Source organism: Stegostoma tigrinum, chromosome 5 (assembly GCF_030684315.1).
Source record: "Stegostoma tigrinum isolate sSteTig4 chromosome 5, sSteTig4.hap1, whole genome shotgun sequence".
Taxonomy (NCBI): domain Eukaryota; kingdom Metazoa; phylum Chordata; class Chondrichthyes; order Orectolobiformes; family Stegostomatidae; genus Stegostoma; species Stegostoma tigrinum.
The window spans coordinates 85429520-85451925 of record NC_081358.1 but is presented as its reverse complement, the minus strand read 5'-3'; the positions used below and the strand labels follow the sequence as shown (position 1 = coordinate 85451925).

Here is a 22406-nt window from a genome sequence, read left to right as displayed (position 1 = left end):
AGTTCCTCAGGATTGATATTTTCTGAATTGACCTGTGCAGAGTACGTGGAATGTGAATCCAGGTCTGCTAACAGCACCAATGCACCACATAAGCTCTAGCTCCTTAGGGCAAATATTTTTCATCAATATGAGCAGATATGCCATGGCACAGCTCTGTAGCATGTGGGACTTGAGCCCAAGCCTCTGGGTTTGGAGATAGAGTCATTACCACTGCACAAGAACTCTAGCTTCTTAGGGTAGTGTCCTTTGTTGAATCATCTTCAGCTACTTTATCAATTAACTTCCCTTCATCATAAGTTCAAAAGTAGGAATGTTTGCTGATGATTGCACAATGTTCAGCACCATTAGCATTTCCTCAAATAATGAAGCAATTCATGTTTGCCTGCTACAGTCCAAGCTAAAATTGAGGGTTGGGTTGATAAGTGGCAAGATACATTTGTACAGACAGGTGGCAAGCAATTACCATTTCCAACAAGAAACAATCAAGCCATCATGTGATAGCCAATGGTATCAACAATGCTGAATATATCAACTCCTGTGAGGTAACCATTAACCAAAAACTGAACTAGGTCAGCCAAATAAATTTGGGTACAATGGCAGGTCAGAGGCTGGGAAGTCTGTTGCAAGTAACTCACTTTCTGATTCCCCACCATCCACAGAACATGGGGGCAGGTGTGTCATGAAAGACTTGCCTGGATGAGTGCAACTCCAACAACACTCAAAAATCTCAACTCTAGTCATATCAATGCAGTCTACTTGATTTGCAAACCCACCACCTTAAACATAATCTCCCTCTATTGCGTTTATCACTTATAAAAGGCACAGCAACTTGTTACTTCTAAATCCACAGCCTCTACTGCTGAGGGGAAAGGGCAGGACAGCAGGCAGATAGAACCACCTTCCATGAGGTACCCTCCAAGACACATTTCCTGACTTAAAAATAGATCACCTTTCCTTTATTTTTGCTGGTCACAATTCGAGAAATCTATACATAACAGTGCTGTAGAAGTGATTTCATCACATTGACTGCAATAAGGATAGTAAGCAAAAAAATTTATAGCACATTTTATGGCCTCTTGAAATTAATATAGTTTTGAAGTGTAATGTAGGGGAAAAACTGGCCACAAAAGAACATAAAATTTCAAAAATATTAGTTTGAAAAATGACCTCATAAATTGCTTTGGTGTTCAAACAGATCTATGGGATCTTGTATGCTCATGTCAGGGACAGATGGGGAGCACATTTATTTTTTGTTCTGATCTTCTGTTCTTATTGAGAAACACATTGCTGTTTGTGTGCAAATTGGCCACAGTCGCGACAACAGTCTTAAACCTGATTAGCTACAAAACGCTCTGAAATGGCCGGAAGTGGTGCACGGCTCTGCAGAAAGTCTCATTCGGAGATGTAACTTGTCAGCCTGTCTGTCTGAGACAAGCACTGGATAAAAAAAATAGAAGCTAACATTTCCCGACATTAAAAAGGCAAAACACGGCGGATGCTGGAAATCTGAAGCAAACACAGAGAAGGCTGCAGAAACCCAGCAGCTCTGGAGGAACTAAGCGAACGTTTCCTGTCCATTGTGACTCTTTTGCGGAACTGTATCTGTACGTGCACAGGTCTGAGTGGGATAATTCACTGCCGCTCGCATTCAATCGAGTCACACCAGGAGCAATCAGCGCGCCCTCATGCACTGGCGTTCCGGCCTCTGCTCGTGTGTGCAGCCGGCAGCGGATTGGACAGTCCGGCTCTGGGGTCTTTCTGAAGTGAGCGGCGCGGTGTTTGTGACGCGGCTGGGATGTTGTGTCGCTGTCGGCGTTTGAGTGTGGAGCACGCGGTGGCGGTTGTGGCGCGTCCTTGTCGATTCCGGCTAACGGTAGGTCATTACGGGGGCAGCACTCAACATCTACCCACCCGCTCGGGTAGGCCTACTGTTAGAATAATTTACCTCGCAAGTTACAGCCGTTAAAGTGGTGTAGCTTCCTTTTCCTTGAAAGCGTGCAACATTCTATTTTAAGTATTACTTGAGCTCCTAATAGAGGGGGAAATTTCTCTTCGTGTATGTTGTGGTGTTACCAGTTAAACTAACCGTTTCTCACGGTTGTCAGCCAGGCCTCAGTTAATGGCGCACTTGCTTCTCACAGTCAGAGCATCGTGGGTTCCCTCCATTGTAGGACTTCAAGTAAACCTCCAGGACACGATTGTGCGACATTTCGAGTGCATCACTGTCTGCACTGCTGCCTTTCAAACCAGGTATTAACCTGAGAATGCTGCTGCCCTCTGAATCGATCGGGTACCTTGACAATTATTTACCTCCTAGTCAAGGTTACCTAGACATTGCGCAGAAACAGAAGTGTCCCGACCCGAAACGTCAGTTTTCTTGCTCCTCTGATGCTGCCTGGCCTGCTGCGATCCTCCAGCTCCACACTGTGTTGTCAGAACACTGGAGGCTTGTGTTGCACAAATTGGCTACTGCATTTCCAACATACTTAGGAAGTATGTGGTTAGCATAAGAGTGCGTTCCATCTGACTCCAAATGGAACAAAAACAAGGTTGCAGGGAAAGCTCAGCAGGTCTGACAAGCATATGTGAAGGAGAAAACCTGAAACGTTAACTCTGTTTTCTCCTTCACGGATGCTGCCAGACCTACTGAGTTTTTCCAGCAACTTTTTTTTTGTTTCTGATTTATCTGCAGTTCTTTGGTTTTTAACTCCAAATGGAGTTATTACCTTTGATTTTTTAAAAAATTATTTGTGCGGCTTGTATATTCCTTTACCATATTATATCCTGGTGCCCATTTCTTCACCAATTTAGTTTACATCTCTATAACAGTACGTGCAAACCAACCTACATCTGCATTGGTTCCACCTCCATTAACTTGTGACTTTGTCCAGCTCCTATATATCCCTTGGAACATGTCACAAAGTTCCAGGAATTGAAAACCCTTACTCCTGCACAATCTCTTCCATGTATTCATCTGCTTTTGCAATTTTATTTCTGTGTTCAGCATTTTGTGACACTGGGAGTGATCCATAAGTTGTGACTTCTGAGATCCAGCCAGCTCATTCTTAGATCCCTATCACCAGTCTGTAGGATCTCTTCCCTTATTTCAAACCAAGTTATTGGTACGGTTATAAACTGTGAACAAGGGCCAATCAGTGCCTTCTTTTAGAATGCTGTGCAACCACTTGGTGACATCAGCATGGAGAGGTAACATATATCTACATTCTAACCTGTGACTGCAGGTGCCTGTCAGTTTGTTTACAGACTGCCTCATCACACTCGCATTCCCGTTTTTAGTCCTGCCAGCTGTGTACAACTAAGCCAGGGTTGGTGCCAAGAAGTGGTCTCTGGATTGGAGTCCCCATTGTTCAGAAATTAAATACCAGTTAGAAGGTGAAATGCAGTCATGAGATTCTTGCAATTCTTGTGTTGTCTGCTACTGAATGGCCTAGCATTCACCTATTCACCTTTCTGCCTGCATAAACTGTGGTGGCCACAAATAGAAATATGCTATTCATGGAAGCCTCACAAATACTGCAATAGTGTAACTCCTCCTCTCAGTCCACACTTGGGCCACTGGCTGCTCCAACTCATGGCACTTTCTGTGCATGTGGCTGTCCAAGATATGAGCATTGTCTTGGCAATCTACTTGAAACAAAACGTGCGCTCTGTGGCATAGAGCTGTCCTGCTATTCACCTATGCAATTGGAGTATTAATTGCTTACTTGGGGGGGGGAAAGGGATAAATTTTAACAAAATACTTTCATGGGATATTTGTGTCACTGGCTAGACCAGCACTTATTGTCCATTCCCAGTTGTCCTGGAGAAGCTGATGGTGAGTTGCCTGTTTGAACTGCTGCAATGCTTGGGGCATAGAGCCATTCAAGAGCGGTTAGGAAGAAAGTTTGTGCTGGGATGCTATTTCCACCTTCTTCCCACATCAGTGCTGGGCCTTGTGTTGGCTTTGTTATCTCCCTGTAACTGAGGAGTGTCATTTAAATATTTCAAAATTTTCATGGTTCTGTATTGAAATTCTGGTGCTGATTACTATTGATTAAATTAGTTTATAATTTATAGCCTAAGTTATGTGGTTCTGATCAGCAATCAGCTGTTAAATTATTTTGAAATAACTATTATTACTTGTATGTCAAAGGATTTGTCTTTATTGTTTTTTGGTTCCAGAGGGGTGAACAGATCAGGCTGAGATACTGCACTGACAATCAAAGTCTAGTCCTGATAGAATGTTGGCAATATAGTTAGCAAAACCTGAGCAACAGGTTCAACAATAATTCAGCACTGCGGTAATTAGGGACTGAGATTATTCCCATCTGCCTTCAGTAAATCTGCAAGCAAATCACACACCAATCAGTTGGTTCTGTTTGGATGATAAATGGAATGCAGTCAGCTCGTGAAATATCAGCACTAGTTTTCCAGTATTTCACTGCCCTTAGGGCTCATTCCAGGTATGATGTTTCTGATTTGGTAGAATTGGCACAGTGTATTTGAGAAAAAAGATATTCTGCTTCTATGGATTTCTTAGTATGTTGGTTTTAGTACACTTTCTGGACACAAGTGAGGGTAGATTACGAGTTGTGTCAACTAATCAGAAAAGAGGGAAGTAACTTTGCCAGACTTTTATTAAGTGAGGAGGAGGAATTGCCTCGAATAACGAGTTATGGCTCTTAGGAAAGTATAAACAGTAATGGATTGATCCTGGGATTGTTTGTTTACCTTTTGTAGTAAGTCTATCAGAATGGCAAAGAACAAATCAAAGGCACAGAAACGTAAAGATGTCTTCAAAATTGCTAAAAGCAAAAGTCTCAAGATCAAAAGCAAAGCCAAACCTGTAACTACAAGTCTCAAGAAGGTTAGTAAATACTTGGCTGTATTATGAAATAAATTATTTCTAACCCCTACATTTTTAAACTTCTGTCACATGGGAGCCTCAAGATTGCGATTTATGTCTTTGGCTTTCTTTTGTTGATTTACTGCCTTGATTTTTTTTTAAATTAAATGATGTATATTAATTCTTAGGTATTTGATATTTACTTAGAAATTACGGTTGTTCTGTCGAGTGTCAGATATGTTAATATCTCATTTGGGCTTTGGGCATCTAACAACATGGTTGTGTATCTCTGGTAGTGTGTTGATATTTGTTATGGGTGGATGAAATGAAACTGCCTTTCTAATACTTGGCTCCATGCTGAATGAGTTTTTGTCTGAATGATCTGGCAGATAACTTTTGAAGTGATTTTTGCTCAACTTAAAGTTTACAAATCGCAGTGTATCTGTTCACCTTGGGTCAGAAATAATTGAGTCTGTTTATCAGACTGTGCTTTAGGAAGTAAATACTGATATAATCAAATTTTCCACTAGTGATAGGAGGAGATCTTTAGTACACTAAAGCAACTGGAGTTCATCATTGTATAATGAAAGCAACTCAGACTCTCTTCAGTGAAACCATGGTGTTAATTTCCTCATCAATAGAATCAGAGACTCTGACTGTTAGGGCTCCCACAGACACAAGAAGCAGTAGATAGATTGCATGGCTCACTGAAAGCCTCATTCAGGAACCTGCACAGTTAATGAAAAGCGAAGGCTTTTATTAAATTAATGTATAGCTAGTATGATGTGATGCTGGCCATTCTGGAAACTGAGCTGCGTCCTACAGGACTGTACTTGACCCATCCTAATGGAATCAGATGGTTGATTGATCAGGACTATCCTTTGAAGTTAGAACCTCTGTTTATGCATCCAATAAGACTTCTACAAACAAAGCAAAGCACCAAGTATGATGAAGCTCATGTATCTACAAGAATTACAGAGCAGGCATTCTCAGCTCTCACTTCAAGCACCTTGATTAATCTAGTGGAACCCTGCAATTAAAATTCAGCAATCCTCTGGGTTCGCTGTCTCTGAGAAATAGCTCTGAAGTTATAGTGATCTGAGGAGGGATCTCGGAGAAGCTGCTGCCCTCGAGGAGCAAACTTTTCTCTGCAACAGCAAAGGGTGCCGAGCACAAAACTGATGATGACCATTAAGGGGTCATGAGGAAGAGTCACCAGACCTGAAACGTTAACTCCGTTGTATTCATTCACAGATGCTGCCAGATGTGCTGAGCTTTTCCAGCAACTTTGTTCGGTCCCTTAATGCTGGCACTGGAAGCTAATCTTCAGAAAGCAGTTTCATTGTCATTCTCTGAAGACTACATTGTCATCCACAGTGACACCTTACGCTCCTTCTTACTGAGCACAGAATCAGAAGGGCTGCTAGTTAATCAATCTCAGGTGCAAAACGGCCGCTGAAGTTGCAAAAGTCTTGTGAAAATGTTCTGGCACATACAGTGCTTCTTTCCACTCTATAGATGTTTTACTTTCAGACCTCCCAGTTCTGCAGGAATCTCTTGGACAGCTCGGGGAAAACTCTCCTACATTGTACTACAGATGCGTTTAATAAACAATTCCAATAACCATTTCAAGGAGAAATGAATAGAAAGTAATGTGGCTGGATTAGGTGAGAGGAGGCTGCTGTGGAAAATAATTGGTATAGACCAGTTGAATTAAATGGCCTGTTACTGTGTTTTGTCTGCTGTAGTTGTTTGGAGATTTAAAATATTTGTAACAGATGAGAATACTGTAGGGTATCATTTGTATAGTTTTCAGAATCCTTTCTAGTATTCTGATATTAAAGTGAAATCAAGGGGGAATGTGTCTATTCAAAAAACTCAACCTTTATTATGAAAACGTACTCAAATTGTTGTGGTTGTTTGGCTTGCCGAGCTGGTTTGTTGTTTTTCCGCATATGTTTCATTACCCTACTGGGTAACAACATCAGTGCAGCCTCTGAAGTGCCATTGTGTTTTCCTACTTGTTATTTGAACCCTGGAGTCTGTTGAGCTGGATTACCTCACTTCCGGTTTTCCGTTGCAGTGTAAATGGGATTGAGCTCTGTGTTTGTGGATAGCTTTCTTTGTGGAGTACATGGCATCTAGGAATTCCCGTGCTTGTCTCTGCTTTGATGTTGTTGTCCCAGTCGAATTGGTGGTTCTCCTTATCCATGTGGACATGGGACAACACCAAGATCCTGGGACAAGTAAAGCTGAGACAAGCACAGGAATTCCTACAAGCCTGGTACCCCACTAAGAAAGCCATCAACAAACACCAGAGCTTGACCCCATATTCGGAAAACCGAAAGTGAGGTAACCCAGCTCAACAGACTCCAGAGTTTAAATAACAGGCAGGAAAACACAACGATGCTTTGTCAGAAGCTGCACTGTTGATGTTACCCAGCAGGGTAATGAAATATCTGTGGGAAAACAACGAACTAGCTCAGCAGGCAAGCCACCCAACCACAACATCCACAACCCAAACTACAAATCTACTCTAAAACCTCGAGACGTATTCAAAATTGACAGCGTCCTTTGCTTTGGGAATCACTTCAATAAAATTACTGAAAAGAAATAGCTACCTGAGTTGTGGGATGGCTCCATTTCATTGGGAGCTGAAACCTTGGGCCAGCATGGCAAATGACCTAGAGCAGTTACAACTTCAGGAAGAATAACTATCGACTGATATTCTAACAATCTTAATAAAGTGGATGAATTGGTGGACGGGAGATGAAAAGGGAAATATATGACCTGATGATAGCCATATACAGAGATGCGATTGCATGGAGACCAAGGCTGGAATTTGAATAACAAAGGATATTTGACACTTCAACAAAGACCGGGAACTAGAACAAGTTGGTGGAGTAGCACTGTTTGGTAGGGGTGAAGTTGGTACAGTAGAATCATAGAATTCCTACAAGTGTGGTTGGAAGTTGTTCGGCCCATCAAGTCCACACCAGCCTTCCAAAGAGCATCCCAGCCAGATCCAACCCACCACCACCTCAACGCCCACCCCCAATCCTTGTAACCTTGCATTCCCCATGGCAAATCCACCAGTTCGTACATCCCTGGATACCCTGGGCACTGTAGCGTGGCCAATCCATCTAACCTGCACATCTTTGGATGTGGGAGGTAACCAGAACACCCAGAGGAAACCCACTCAGACACGGGGACAACTCCATGCAGACAATTGCCCAAGGATGGAATCGAACCTGGGACCCTGGCACTCTGTGAGTCAACAGTGCTAATCATTGTGCTGCCCCAATAATGAGAGAGAAGTTTGGCTCACTGCAGTTTGTTTCCTATTGATTATCTCAAACCAATGAGAGGTCACGAGCGTGAGTAGTTTATAGATCACCTAATAGATCCACTGGGGCATTGTATACAATAATAAATCAGCCATGATTTGATTGAATGACAGGGCAGCATTCCTACTCTCTCTCCCTAGTTAAGTGTCTTTAGACGCTTCACTGTTATGCAATTAATTGGATTCTAACCCAAATCTAGTGTAGTTTTGACCAGCTTATAACTAGAAGATTCAACATGACTGCCCTTGAAAGAATGAGAAGTTTCAATATCAGTGCAGTAGGAGGTTTTGTAAAGGAATGATTTTCAACTGGCAGAGCTGACCTGAGTCACATACAGGGATAGTAGGAACTGCAGGTCCTGGAGAACCTGAGATAACAAGGTGTAGAGCTGGATGAACACAGCAGGCCAAGTAGCATCGGAGGAGCAGGAAGGCTGACATTTTGGGCCTAGACCGTTCTTTTCTGAAGAAGAGTCTGGACCCAAAACGGCAATATTCCTGCTCCTCTGCTGCTTGGCCTGCTGTGTTCATCCAGCTTTACACCTTGTTATCTCATGTACAGGGAGTTCTGCTATGATGCGATAATTATGTTCCTGTGCAACGTTGTGTTACAAAAAGTAGTGCTATAGAAATAACGGCCTATGGGAAAAGTGGGGCTAGAAGCGGACAACCAAAAAAAACACTCAAAAGCTTAACACAAAGGATAGCAGTTTGAATAAATACTTATTTACTTTCATTATTAAATAGAAATTGTAACACCTTACCTTGAAAAATGTCAAGATGAGTTAATGGGGGAAGGAGGTTTTGAGGTTGTTCTGTTGTTAATGCAGGGGCTGAGGGTGTCGTCATCATCACCACCTTCGGGTGCAGTTGTGGTTGCTGACGGAATAGTTAATAGTTAATCCAGAAGTGGTTGGCTGTAGTTCATTGTCTTCTGACTGTTTCCCAGGGGTTTGTTTAAAAAGGCATGCAGCTTTTGCTGCTTTGTCCTTTTTTCTTCTTCTTTTTTGAAGAAGCTGTTTACAGGGTGCCAAATAAGGTCTTATTCCACAACTGCCACCCTGCTGCGTTCTGCATTGTAATTGTTGTCCTCTAAGAGCTGCAGTTGCTTCTCAATTTCCCTCAGGATAGAAGACGACAAAACAGAAGTGGAAAGCTCTCATGGAGCTGCATCCTGGACTTCATCTTCATCTCCAGCTTCTACTTCCCCCTCAGTAACAACTTGTTGTAGGTCAGCTGTAGAGATCCTCACAGTGGCATGCAAGCAGCTCTTCAACATCCTCTGCAAGATCAACACAATATTCTCTGATTTTTGAGAGCTCCTCTGATAGATCAAAACCTTGAAAATCTTGAAAAAAATCTGGGACAATTTCCCCCAAACAACATGCGAACATTCCTTCCTGACACCACCCCAGGCCTCCATGATAATGTAAATTGCATTCTTGATGTTAAAGCTCTTTCAGAATTGGGGGGGAAAAAAAACTGTCCTTGTTTCCCTCAGAGGCTGCAGTCAGCCTGTTAAATGTGCATCTTAAAATAATAAGCATTAAAAACTGCTATTGTACCCTGGTCCATGGGTTGAAATAGCATTGATGAATTGCATTGCAACACCTCACCCTTATTTGTATTGAACTGCATTTGCCAATCCTCAGCCCACTTCCCCATCTGATTAAGATCCCTCTGTAATTTTTGATAACCTTCTTGGCTATCAACGATACCTTGTAGTTTTGTATTGCAAGCCTTGTACATTCACATCCAGATGTAAATAATGAATAACAACGGTCTCAGCCCCTATGCCTGTGGCACACCATCAGTCACAGGTCTCCAGTCTGAATAGCAACCTTTAACCATTACCCTCAGCTTCGTACCAACGAGCTAATTTTGAATCCAATTAGCTAGCTGTCTCTCTGGATCCCATGTGACCAAACCTTCATGACTAGCCTGCAGTGTGGGACCTTGTCAGAGGAATTACTGAAGTCCATGTAGACAACACCCACTGCCCTACCCTTATCTATCATCTTGGTTACCCCTTTGAAAAACTCTAAAAGATTTGTTGGAGATTACTTCCTGCGCACGCATCCGCACAGACTATCCCTAACTGGGCCTTGACTACCCAAATGTTGATTGATCCTGTCCCTCGGTATCCTCTGCAGTAACTTGCCTACCACTGATGTCAGGCTGACTGGCCTGCAATTCCCTGACTCATCTTTGCTACTTTTCTTAAACAATGGGACAACATTACCTACCCTCCAGTCTTCTGGAACTTCACCAGTAGCTAAAAGTGCAGAAAAGTCTCTGCAAGGACCTCTGCAATTTCTTCTCTAGCCTCCCATGACATCCGAGAATGGACTTGATCAGGCCCAAGGGATTTATCCACCTTAGTGCACTTTAAGGCTGCAAGCACCTCCTCTCTGGTAATACCGATGCAGTCCAGAACATCCCTACTTGTTTCCATTGTTTCCTTAGCCTCCATGGTTCTCGCCTCAGTAAACACTAAGGAGAACTATTCATTGAAAAGCTCCCCGTCTCCTGTGGCTCCATACGTAAGCGGCCATGCTGATCTTTAAAGAGACCTATTATTTCCTTAGCTCACTGTTTCTGAAGCATGGAATCCATCATTAACTGTTGCAGTCATTATAGAGTAACTGTTGACAGAGTTGTATCCACAATACCTCAAGAATAGCCTGTATTATGCTAGAATTTAGTGATTGTTCATCCTTTCTTCCCTTTTTTGTTTGAAACTGAATGACCCAGACCAGTGACCTCTTGATGCTAATGATTAAATAGGCCTTTCTTGGACTCATTCCCACACTGCATGTTAATGCTGCATTTCATATTAATGCTATTTAATAATGTCACTCAGGCATTTGGTGTTAGCAAATAGTGTTTGTGTGCATTGCAAGTACGTGGGAATTGGGCTAATAGTATACTTAGTGAATTTTATGCCTTCTAAGCAATGTTAATACAGTATTGTTCCAATTTGCATTCTCCTTACAAGTCTTTGAGTGAATAAAAACAATTTGGCTCAGTGATTTTATCCAGACCTTTCATTCAATTATTTTAAATGCAGCATTTATGAATTTTCTTGCTTGACTTTCAATAGAAATCGCCTCCTTTTTTAACATTTAATTGTTAGATCAACCTAAATTTCATGCAATTTTAAACAGATAAGTTGGGGGGGTGCTGTTAGTGGTGGAGTGAAAGGCATTCTTCTGTATCCAGTTCTCCTTTAAAATTAATGTAATAAGCTTTGCAGAAGCCAACCAGAGTTGTCAGCTTAAATTTCCCAAAATATTGGCACCCTGTTCCACCAAAGGGACAAATACAAGACAATGTGGAACACCCACACTGCAAACACCGGCACGTACTTGGCTGTCATCGTCAGAGCGATGGACCAGAAAGATGTTACAATTACCTGCATCACGGGGTAGGAGCCAATGACTGCTGGACAGACCATTGCCTGATGTGAACAAGGATCAACATTTAATATCACCCCGCCACAGCGGAGACAACAGAAGCAGTGCCACAACAAGTTCAACGTTGGGGCACTCAAAGACATGGAAAAGAGCCTCATACAATCGGCTCGTCTCCACAAACCTAGCAAACCTCGATGACATGGAGTCATAGGATCCCAACAGCCCATGGCTGCCACCGTCAATGCCTTCAAAAACCCAGTCAGCCATGTAACCAGGAAACACCAAGCTTCCAGTTCTTAGGAAGGGTCACTCGACCCGAAACGTTAACTCTGATTTCTCTCCACAGATGCTGCCAGACCTGCTGAGCTTTTCTAGCATTTTGGAATCTATAAATCAGAAACAAGAATGCACAGTTCTTTAGATGTTTGTTTGGGAAACACCAAGATTGGTTTGATGAAAGTAATCAGGAGATCCAAGAACTGATAAACTGGAAGCGCAATGGCATTTGAGTGTTAAACAGCAACTGCAATCAGAAGAGAAAAGGCATATCTCCAGGCAACTGAGGGCAGAGGTCCAGCAAATAGCTTGTGACATAAAAGAAAACAGGTGGTGGGTGGAGAAAGTGCCAATGAATGGCAGCACGGTGGCTCAGTGGTTAGCACGCAGCCTCACTGTGCCAGGGACCCGGGTTCAGTTCCACCCTTGGTGACCGTGTACATGGACTTTGCATTGGGTTTCCTCAGGTTGCTCTGGTTTCCTCCCTCAGTCCAAAGATGTGCAGGTTAGGTGGCTTGGGCATGCTGCATTGTCCACAGCATCCAGGCATGTGTTGGATTAGCCATCAGAGATAGGTTGGGGGGTAAGCCTGGGTGGGATGCTGTTTGTGGAGTTGGTGTGGACATGTTGGGCCAAATGGTCTGTTTTCTCACTGTAGGGATTCTATAATGATCTGAATAAGATTGCCAGCTTTGCTTTGAATCACTTCATAGTTGGCTATGAAAGTCACCAGCTTTGCGTTTTCTGAACCTAATGTGTGCGCTGATCGTATAATGTAATTACTGCTCAGGCAGTGTATGGGCAGCTCACTGTTTGGAATTAAAATTTTTATATTGTTCTGAACAGATTAACATTGTGAATAATGAAAAAGTCCATAAAGTCAATAAAGCTTTCTCGGAAGTGCAAAAAGAGATCCAAAGCCTATCCAAAGATACATCAGTATCTTCAAAGAAATCACAGCAGGTATTTGCTTATTTTATCCTAAGCACGTCCTGAAATCAGTTTATGGATACCCCTGCAGCTAATAGTCTAGCTGAGTTTATGGTTTAATTTATTATTAAGATTTATCTGGTTTCATTTTTGTGACAGATTTCTTGTAAATTTAACAAGCTTCCCAAGTGTATTGAGTTAAATTGGTTCCTGTGGAGTTGAACTTCGCACAGTTTTCAATTTTGTTTGTTAGTTTGCATGCCTGTCTGATGTTTTATGGCAGCTTGTCTTGTGCAGTATGTAAAACCCCCATTTGATAGGCTGTGTTTATTCTTTCTCCATCTTCTCTTTCTAAAGGCAATGGGTCCTTGCTGGGATACATACCAGCAGCTTTGTGTTACTGTACACATCAATTTATCATTGCACAGACCTATAAAATGAGCAGTGCAATATAGTTGAACATTTGGCTAAACCTCATTCCAACTCTTTGTCTGAGGTTTCCATATCTCCACCTCTCAGCGGGGGTTGTTGATGACTAGAAACTCTCCTCGACTCAGGGTTTGCTGAGATTTATTGTCATAGCTACAGAAACAGCTGACTCAGGACAAGGGGAATCAAACATTGGAACTTGCTATTCAATGCAGTTCAGCTACTCTTGGCATATTTGCCAGACAAAGCAGTAGAGTGCTGTATTATTTCTTAACTGCTGCTTTCAGGACCAGTGGTTTTATGAGCAAAATCAAATTGCTAAAGAAGCTCAGCAGGTACTATCTGTGGGAAGAAAGCAGAGTGAACATTTCGAGTCCAGTGACTCTTCAGCACCTGCAATTCTTTGCTTTAGTTTTAAGAGCATGCACCTACAAGAAAATGGGCTTAATCTTAAGAGGTCTTAAATCATCAATTAGCTTACAAATGATGAGTATATTGGGATTTGGTATCAATCTGCATATACAATTAAACACAAGCTTGATTGTAATATGTTGCAACTGTTGAAGCCCTTATTAATTTAAAGTATTGTTTTGCTTTATATTTCAGATACCCAGACCTCCACCTGCTGAAGCGCTAAATGTGGATGCTACCACTCAATTGTTTTCTCAATTATGAAGCCCAAAGACTGCTTTAGCTGGACTTGTACATAAAACAAGAAGTCTCTGGTGGACAATGCCTTTTGGGATTGAAGCTAGAGAATTTTAACCCTATAAATCAATGCCATGCACATGGACATGAGCACGTGCGCACAGTCAAAAATGATTGGTCATTTTTCTTTGTAAAAATTCACAAAATTCTTCATTCTCTTTATCAGATTGGAGTAATTCAATAGAATGCCATTATCTTCTATAAAAGAAACTAGTTTGGAGATCATTCACAAGAATGCCTTGAGCAGATCCTTAGGAAATTAACTTCATTTGCAAATGAGATTTTTATTCTACATTGCATTTCGGTTTGAATAGTATTGGTGAACATGGGACAAGTTTGAATATTATTAATAAATTATGAAAAATAAATCTAATTTACATTACTGTAACTGATAATGATTCACTTTATACAATAATCCATTTGGTTTTAGCATCTATTTTATACTTGGAAGACAATAATTGATTATTGTTCTTTTGTGATTGGTAGCCCAACAATGGAACTGCTCAAATGGAAGAAGTAAACAAAATTCAGCAAGACCACTTTTAAATATAATTTCAAGGCTCTTCTAAACAAGTGTAATCAAAAGATGAAATAATCAACAGGAAATGATGGGACACTAGTGAAATATAAGTATTTTTCATCCATTATGATTTCTCTATAGGAGAATGTACGGCTGGAAAGTTCTCGCAGCTGCTTCCCCTCTCGAGCTGCAATGCCCTCAGAATACTGTACAATCTTTTGTTTCTGAGGTGGAAGCAGCTCTAAGAAATATTTCATCCTAACGATAGGCAGATCCGTAAGTCCTGTAACAAGATTCTTTGTCAATCCTTGATTTAGTGGTACTGCTACAGTTAATAAACACACTTTTTTTAGTTTGCAATCTCATACAGGATGTGTGCAACAACCACAGTAGAATTGTAACCATACATATCACTATCATACACAGTCATGTACACTCTGTAGCCTTTTAATTTCTCTTGATCTACACAAAGTCTGGAAAGAAACTGGGATCATTCCAGGACTGTCTCCTCATATGATCCTTTGCAACTTTCTTTTTAGTCTCTGTTCTTAGCCTGTCTGTACCTGCAATGGTTTATTTTCACCTTGTATTTTTCCTTGATTAACCTCTTGGTTCAAGTACAGTTCTTGTATGAACTTTGCCATTATATGGAAATAATTTTAAGACTGATGGATTGGCGTCATTTTAGGATACTGGAAGCTATGTTGCAATTTATTGCATAATTAATCCTGGGTTAGTTGGAGTTCTTCCAGTCATGTGTTAAATGTTACTTCTTGCCAATCAATTTGTGGGGCATTGAAATTCTTAGAAGCAGCATTCTAGACCATTTGGCCTTGAGGTTACTCTGCCATTCGTGAAATAATGAATGATCTATTTGTAGCGTCAACTCCACTTCATAGCTGTTGACTTCTTTGTTGAGCAAAACAGGCATGTAACTGGCCCTTGAGTATATTCAGTGATCCACTCTCCAATGTTCTCTGTGGAAAGAGAATTTTACATGTGAGATGGCCAATAGTTAAACTGTTTACTCGTAGTCTCTTCTACAAGGAGAAAATGCCCTCTTGCTTTGTAATGTCTTCTTAGGATGTCACATTGTTTTCCTTTTTATCTCAGTCCAATTCTTTCCTACTCCTGTATTTTTCATCCTCCACCTGATTGGGTATTACATTTACTCATTCTCATTTGTACTTCTTTCTCAGTCTTTGCACTGTTAACTATTCAGGTTGCAGGATTGTAAAATTAAGGAGATATGTTGTGGTTTGCCCAGCTAATTCAGATTTGTATGCCTGGTTGCTTCGGCATAATGTTACATCAGCTCAACATCAGCAATGTTTTGATAAATGGGCAAGGACATTTCCAATTAACACCAGATGCCAATCATTCATCTGTTATAGGAAATAATGGTCCATAATTTCAATGTTCATTCTAATGTTGTACTTAAACAGCCAATGAACAACAGTGCATTCAATATGTAATATTTTGACAAATCGGAAAGTGGAAATTGTGGAATAGTCATTTAAAACAGTGAAACAAAATGGTGCAGTGTCCCAATCTGTTCGATCGACCATAGTAGGAGAGAGTACATTGAAAATGAGACCTTCGTAGGGGATCAAGGTGCACGGATGTACTCTGCTGTTTCAAATTGTGTCAGAGCTTTCTATCATCATACTCATAGACGCTGGAATTCTCTTCCTACACCTCTGGCCTTGAAGAAACTTTTAAAGATCTGGAGATTACAAAGTGAAATTCTTGGGCTATGCCTTGGTCACTTTTCAGTTAACAAGAGTTAATACTTGTCAATTCCATATTTCTGTCTCTACATCAGTTGTTATTGAATTATGGAGTAGGCTCAAGGTGCCAACTTACCTACTCCTGCTCCTAATTACTTTTATTCTTGTGCATACACTAACTGATTCATGCCACTGGAACGTTTCACAAATTGGAAAGTGACACGTAAGTGTAATTGGTGACTTCAACAACAACAACTGGGCTGACTGGTAACTTCATTTTAAAAAAGTTGATCTAATTTCTTCAATGTCATCAGTCCAGAATTTCTGAATCCTGGGTTTTAATTGCTGGTGAAAAAAGCCTTTTGTCACCACTTTTCAGGGAATAGGTAAACACCTCCCAGAAAGTTCAGTAATCCCTGGAGACATGGGAAACCTAATATTAAAATAGAAGATTTACAAATACAATAACAATAATTGAGGAATGACTGCCCTTTTGGAGCATCCCACCCAAACCCATTCCCCTATAGCCCACACACCCCTGCACACTATGGGCAATTTAGCATGGCCAATCCACCTAGCCTTCACATCTTTGGACTGTGGGAGGAAACACGCAGACACAGGGAGAATGTGCAAACTCCGCACAGACAGTTGCCTGAGGCTGGAATCTAACCTGGGTCACTGGCGCTGTGAGGCTGCAGTGCTAAACACTGAGCCACCGTGCCGCCCCTTACTTAAAATTAATCTGTTTATTGGGAAAATGCTAAAGATATTCATTACATGATTAACGAAGTGGCTGCTGTAAGGTTTGTTTAGTCTTGAGGTGTGAAAGTCAAAACCTCAGGTGACCAACCAAGGCTCTGTCAGCCAAAGTGCGAAGATTAAGTTACACCCAGTTTTGTTCTGGGGTGTTTTAGATTTGATATCTTGAGTGTTTAAAGTGTGGCACTTCAACAATGCCATTTTCAATGTAGCTTAACCTTCATAATATGATTGTATGCTTCATGAGTATGAACTGGTTGAGGTTTAAGTATGTTTCAGCAATGTTATGTTTTCCTGGCTGTGCACACAATGGTGCCAGGAACAAGAAACCAAAGACCAAGAGACCGTTATAAAACCGCTAAGGCATGTCATGGAAAGTGATGCATATGACCTCTGCACTATGTTAATTCTGCACCCAGAAGCGGAGGAAATTATTTTGACACCATTGCTATTGTTGAGCTTATACTAGGGAAATGTATCTGTGGTAAATATGTCAACGTGAAAAGGAGGGGAGGGTGTGAAAATACTGTAAGAGGGAGTATTTCCATCTGTTCAGAACATGTATCATTACCAATGTTTTTAAAACCTCAAATGAGATAATGCTATCACTACAATTTGGCATGCGTAACATTTAAAACCACACCCTTGACATGGAAAACAACTGTTTATTTAATGTGCCATGTTTGCATTTGTTCTTAACAATTTAGAGAAATTGGAACATTATTTGAAAACCGATATTCTAGATTTATATTTGAAGATGCAGTTGATAAGTAAGTGCCACAACAGAACCTCACTTTTTCACTTTGTAATGTGGTTATACTTAAGTAAATTAGTTTGATTAGTTTCTGACTATTTAAATAATGCGCCCAAAACTGTTCATGGTCTTTTTAATTGTCTAGTGAATTGGATCTTCCCTATTCAGGCCTGACATTTAAATATAATGTTCAAAACAAGGTGATGTGTTCAAGTTTCTTTTATATGGATGATTCTTCTAGTTTTAGATTCTGCCACCAGGAGTCACTGCTTAAAAGTAAGAGGTTGTCTATTTAAGATGTGAATAAGGCAATTTTTTTAGTTCTAAAGGTTTTCAAGTCTGTGAAATGTTTCCTCAAAGGTGGTGGAAGTAGAATCTTTGTTTTTCTGGCAGAGATGGATACATTTTTTTTTGGTAAGAAAGGCGGTGAAAATTTATTGGCAAGGCATAGATGGAAATGTGGCCTTGAGGCCAATTTTATTGAATAATGGAATGTGGTTGAGAAGCCAAATGGCGGCCTCTGCTCCGAACTTGTATGTATAGATGCAATCCTAAAATTTTAAGTATTTAATTATACATTTTTAATGGGTGTTTACTTACTTCTATACCTTCATGCACCATTTTTAAGTTTTCACTTTCTGTGGTGCCATCTAGTGTTTAGGCTACAGCCTGAGGCTTGCCAGTCTTGACCTTCAAACTCTTTTGAATCCTGCATGAATCTCCTGAATCCATCAGGGAGCTGCCTTAAAGTGTTTAATTTTGCTTCAAACTTTCTGATCACCCTGTCACCAATGTACCTTCACCAGATTGGAATATTCTGCCCACAGTATTTCTGGATGCCCATTTAAGAGGCGACATGCTCTTTAGAGTGCAAAAGGGAAGAGCTGCGTTTTGCTTGCAAATGGTTGGTAAGTTTTTTTTCAAAAAATAGGATAAATTGGCAGCCAGCACAAAGTGAACAGTGATGTCACAGAAATTCTGTAAATTCATTGATAATAGCTCCTAATTTGATTATATAGTTGACTTAGAGATTGAAGGCAAATAGGAGAAATATTTACAGATCACAAACTAAAAGACCAGTAGGAATTTTTTTAAATTAAAAATTAAATAATAGAGATGGAAGGCTGGGCAATGTGTTATACCTGCATGTAATGTGGGAGCTGATGGAACCCATTGTGATTCATAGTGACATCTGTAGCAAATATTGGTTGCCTAAGGAACTCAGCTGGAGTCTGAGCTACAAATACTGCAACATATCAGGAAGGGAGGTGAGTTACCTGGACTGTCACACTGTGCCTTTACAAAGGAAGTCTGGAGAAAGATGCAGTGATATTTGTCGAGGTTCGTCCTGAGCAACTCTGTGACACAGGACTCTGTGCTCTGTGGTCTGTTCCCTGGGATGCATACCAAGACAAACCGACTGCGTGGAGGACTTCCAACTCAATGAAAGACACTCTTTGTTCCACTCAAAACTTGCTGGCCTTCCAGGTCAAGGAGTTGGCCTTGACCAAGTGATGTAATATAGCACATTTCAAGGCCCAGGACTATGTGCTGAGGGACACCAAGTTTAGGGCAGCTGCCACCAAGGTATGGTGGGGAAATGCCACCGTCCAAGATCTTTCTGCCAAAGTTAAATGGGAGTCCATTCAGTTATCGGACCCTCTCGATGCCTCAAATATGTGTAAATGTAATCTTGAACATGTAAGAAATGCCTTTGGTTTTCTTTGGATAGAGTCAAACTCCAATGTTTATTTCTTCATTTGTTACTGTACAGAACTGAACTGCTTCAGTGACATTAACTTTTTTAATTTCTAAAATATACATTGAAGGTGATCGTAATTTGTTTCCCGATAAAGCTAAGACTGTGCATTGGTACTGGCATGCGTTGATAGTGATTTGACCCCTTCTGGTATTGTGGGACACCTGGGAAATTCATTTAATAACATTCTTGTTTGAGTTGTCTAACTTGTTTAAGCAGGAAATAGACAATATAAAAAATACAGGTGATGAAGTAAGTACCATCATCAGACACTGAAGAAGTAGTATTGAACAAGCTAATGAGGCTAAAGGCTAAACCTCAGGCCCTGATGACTTGCATTTTAGGATCCTAGAAGAGATAGCTGTAGATGCATTGGTTGTAATTTTTCAAAAAATCCTTGGAGTCTGAAGAAGTATCAGAGGATTGGAAAACAGCTAATGTGACACCCGTATTCAAAAGGAGGGAGGCAAAAGTCTGGTAATTAGACTGATTAGTTTAACATCTACTGTTGGAATAGTGTTAGGTTGATTATTAAGGGATTAATAGCAGAATGTTTGGAAAATCATAATAGAGCAAGTCAAGTCGGTATGGCTTAATAAAAGGGAAACTGTGTCTAATTTATACATGTTTTTCAAGGAAGTCTCAACCAGAGTAGAAATAGGAGAACTGGTGGATGTGTTGTATTTGGGCTTCCAGATGTTGTTTGACAGGGTATCTCAAAAGGCTAAATCATATGATTAGAACCCCTGGTGTTGGAAGTAGTGTATTGGCATGAGTAGAGGATTGGCTAATGGGTAGAAAATGGCAAGCAGGAATAAATAGTTCTTCAGGTTGGTGACCCATGACCAGGTTCCATAGGGGTCAACGTTGGGACCACAACTATTTATGATATATATTGGTGATTTGGAGGAACGAAGTGAATATACTGTAGCCAAATTTGCAGACGATACCAAATAGATGGAAAGGCAGGTTGTGAGAGGATGGCAGTTTACAGAGAGAACTGATGTGTTATGTGGGCAAGGAGTTTGCAAATGGTGTCTAATGTGAGAAAATGCAAAGTTGTTCATTTGTTCTCCCTTCAAAAAGAATAGAATATTTAAATGGAGAAAATCTGCAAGAAAGTTGTAACACAGGAAGTTAGGAATACTTATACATGGTGCATAGAAAGCTTGCACACAGGAGTAGCAGGTAACCAGGAAAGGAAATGAAATGTTTGCCCTTATTTTGAGGGGGTTGAAGTATGAGCCAGGCAGACTTACTACAACTGTACAAGGTGCTAGTGAGACTACATCTGGTGTATGGTGAGCAGTTTGGGTTTCCTTATCTAAAGAAATATTTCATAGCAGGCAGTTCAGAGGTCACTTGGATCATCTTGTGTGTGGGAGAGTCAGGACTCTACTCACTGGAATTTAGAGAATGAAAGGTGATCTTAGTGAAGCAGAAATAACTCTTAACAGGCTTGATGATGGGTTAAATGTTGAAAGCATGTTTTCACTCATGAGAGAGTCTGGTATCACAGGGCATAGTCTCAGTCTAAAGGGGTGCAAACCTAAGACTGATATGGTGAGGAATTTCTTCTCTTAGAGGGTTTGGAGTATTTGGAACTCCATGCCACAGAGAGTTGTGAATCCCTTTGTGTATATATTGATCAGTGAGGGAATTGGGGTTAATGGGAAAGGGCAGGAAAGTGAATGTGAGGAATGTCAGTTCAGTCATGGTCCAATTGAATCGTGGAGCAGGCTCTAAGGACCAAATGGGTGAACTTCTGTTCCTATTTCTTATTGTCTTATGTACAATTTACCATTTGTATGTGCCCCTTTAAATTTCCTGAAGGAGGCATTAAAACACAAATAGAACTTTCAAATGAACATTCTGCCAATAATGAACATAACCTTTCTCACTAATGATGCCTTGCAATTTGTCTAATTCATAGATTTATTTTTAAAGCACAACTATCCAATCCTGTTCATATAACAGTTCAATCCACTTTAAAGGAGATATTTGATTTAATACTAACCTGGATGGAAGCTATTCCATGTATCAATCAATTTGTAAAATAAATGAGCTGAAGCACAACACATCACACCCGTTAACATGGTTAGATAAGTGTTTAAAAATATTTTGTACGGGTTATAAATCCATAATGTCCAGTTTTAAGGATAGTCCTAATGTTGAAAGAGAGAATCTATGTTTGTCGGTGAATCAAACCCAGTGGTGAACTCCATGTTTTGACCAACCCAGTGAGGTTCACACACCCATTTCTATATACTTCCACTGTGCCCTGAATGCAATGTCAGGAATCTCTGCTTGTGACTGAGGTGTATGTGCTGGTCATCCACTTTGGAAGTTGCATGGGGGTATATCCATAATGTACTATGCTGGCATTGATTAGGGACAACCTCCACACCACCTAAGATGTCCCTGAAGAAGCTGATAGTGATAGTATATATGATGGATACGACCCTTAGTGTCCACTATGCTCAGCTCAGTTTCAGGGACTCACTTTGGATGGTTGAACTGGCTTTCGCAAAATACAAGGTAATATGACTTGCATGCCTTCTCTGCTATTTAATTAGATCATGCTGATGTCGGCCTTAAATTCTATTTTGCTGCCTGCTCTCCATATCTCAATTTCCTAAAAGACTATCCCAGTCTTGAAAATGGTTAATGCTGAAGCATCCCCAACCTGTTGCAGTACAGAACTCCAAAGATTCACAATTTTTTGTGGGAAGAAATTTTCTTCTCATCTCATTTCTGAATTGTTGCCCTCTTCCTGAGACTGTGCACTCAAGTTTTGCGTTCCCCACCAATATTGAGCCTTTTCAAAACTGACGTTTGGAATAGACGCATGTCACTGCTGTCATTGATTGGTCCAGGCTGAGGTCAAATGGACATTCTCTACATATCCATGCACTGAAGGCAGCCCTCCATGA

The 22406-nt window shown here is 40.7% G+C and overlaps 2 protein-coding genes across 3 annotated transcripts in view; one reads left to right on the top strand and one right to left on the bottom strand.

The window, feature by feature from the left end:
- Positions 1-1648: 1648 nt before the first annotated feature.
- rbis (ribosomal biogenesis factor) lies at positions 1649-14324 on the top strand. 2 transcript variants are annotated; one of them, XM_048528963.2, is made up of 4 exons: positions 1649-1873; positions 4741-4867; positions 12731-12847; positions 13850-14324. In XM_048528963.2, the coding sequence occupies exons 2-4, from the start codon at positions 4754-4756 to the stop codon at positions 13916-13918; spliced, it is 300 nt and encodes a 99-aa protein (XP_048384920.1). In that variant the 5' UTR covers positions 1649-1873; positions 4741-4753; the 3' UTR covers positions 13919-14324. The 2 variants fall into 2 exon arrangements, with proteins under 2 accessions (XP_048384920.1, XP_048384921.1); XM_048528964.2 differs by lacking the exon at positions 1649-1873 and adding an exon at positions 1885-1919.
- Positions 14325-15232: 908 nt separating this feature from the next.
- Positions 15233-22406, bottom strand: part of LOC125451622 (transcription factor E2F5-like) — a 44825-nt gene continuing 37651 nt past the window's right edge. Inside the window, exon 9 of the mRNA XM_048528962.2 lies at positions 15233-15448. Coding sequence (XP_048384919.1) covers positions 15354-15448 — 95 coding nt within the window. The 3' untranslated portion in view covers positions 15233-15353. The remainder of the gene's footprint in view (positions 15449-22406) is intronic.

Bases quoted from the DNA above. Each gene is read 5' to 3' on its own strand.
- rbis (XM_048528963.2), top strand. From the start codon at position 4,754: ATGGCAAAGAACAAATCAAAGGCACAGAAACGTAAAGATGTCTTCAAA. The intron at 4,868-12,730 runs GTTAGTAAATAC...TGTTCTGAACAG, and splicing joins TAACTACAAGTCTCAAGAAG to ATTAACATTGTGAATAATGA. The intron at 12,848-13,849 runs GTATTTGCTTAT...TTTATATTTCAG, and splicing joins CTTCAAAGAAATCACAGCAG to ATACCCAGACCTCCACCTGC.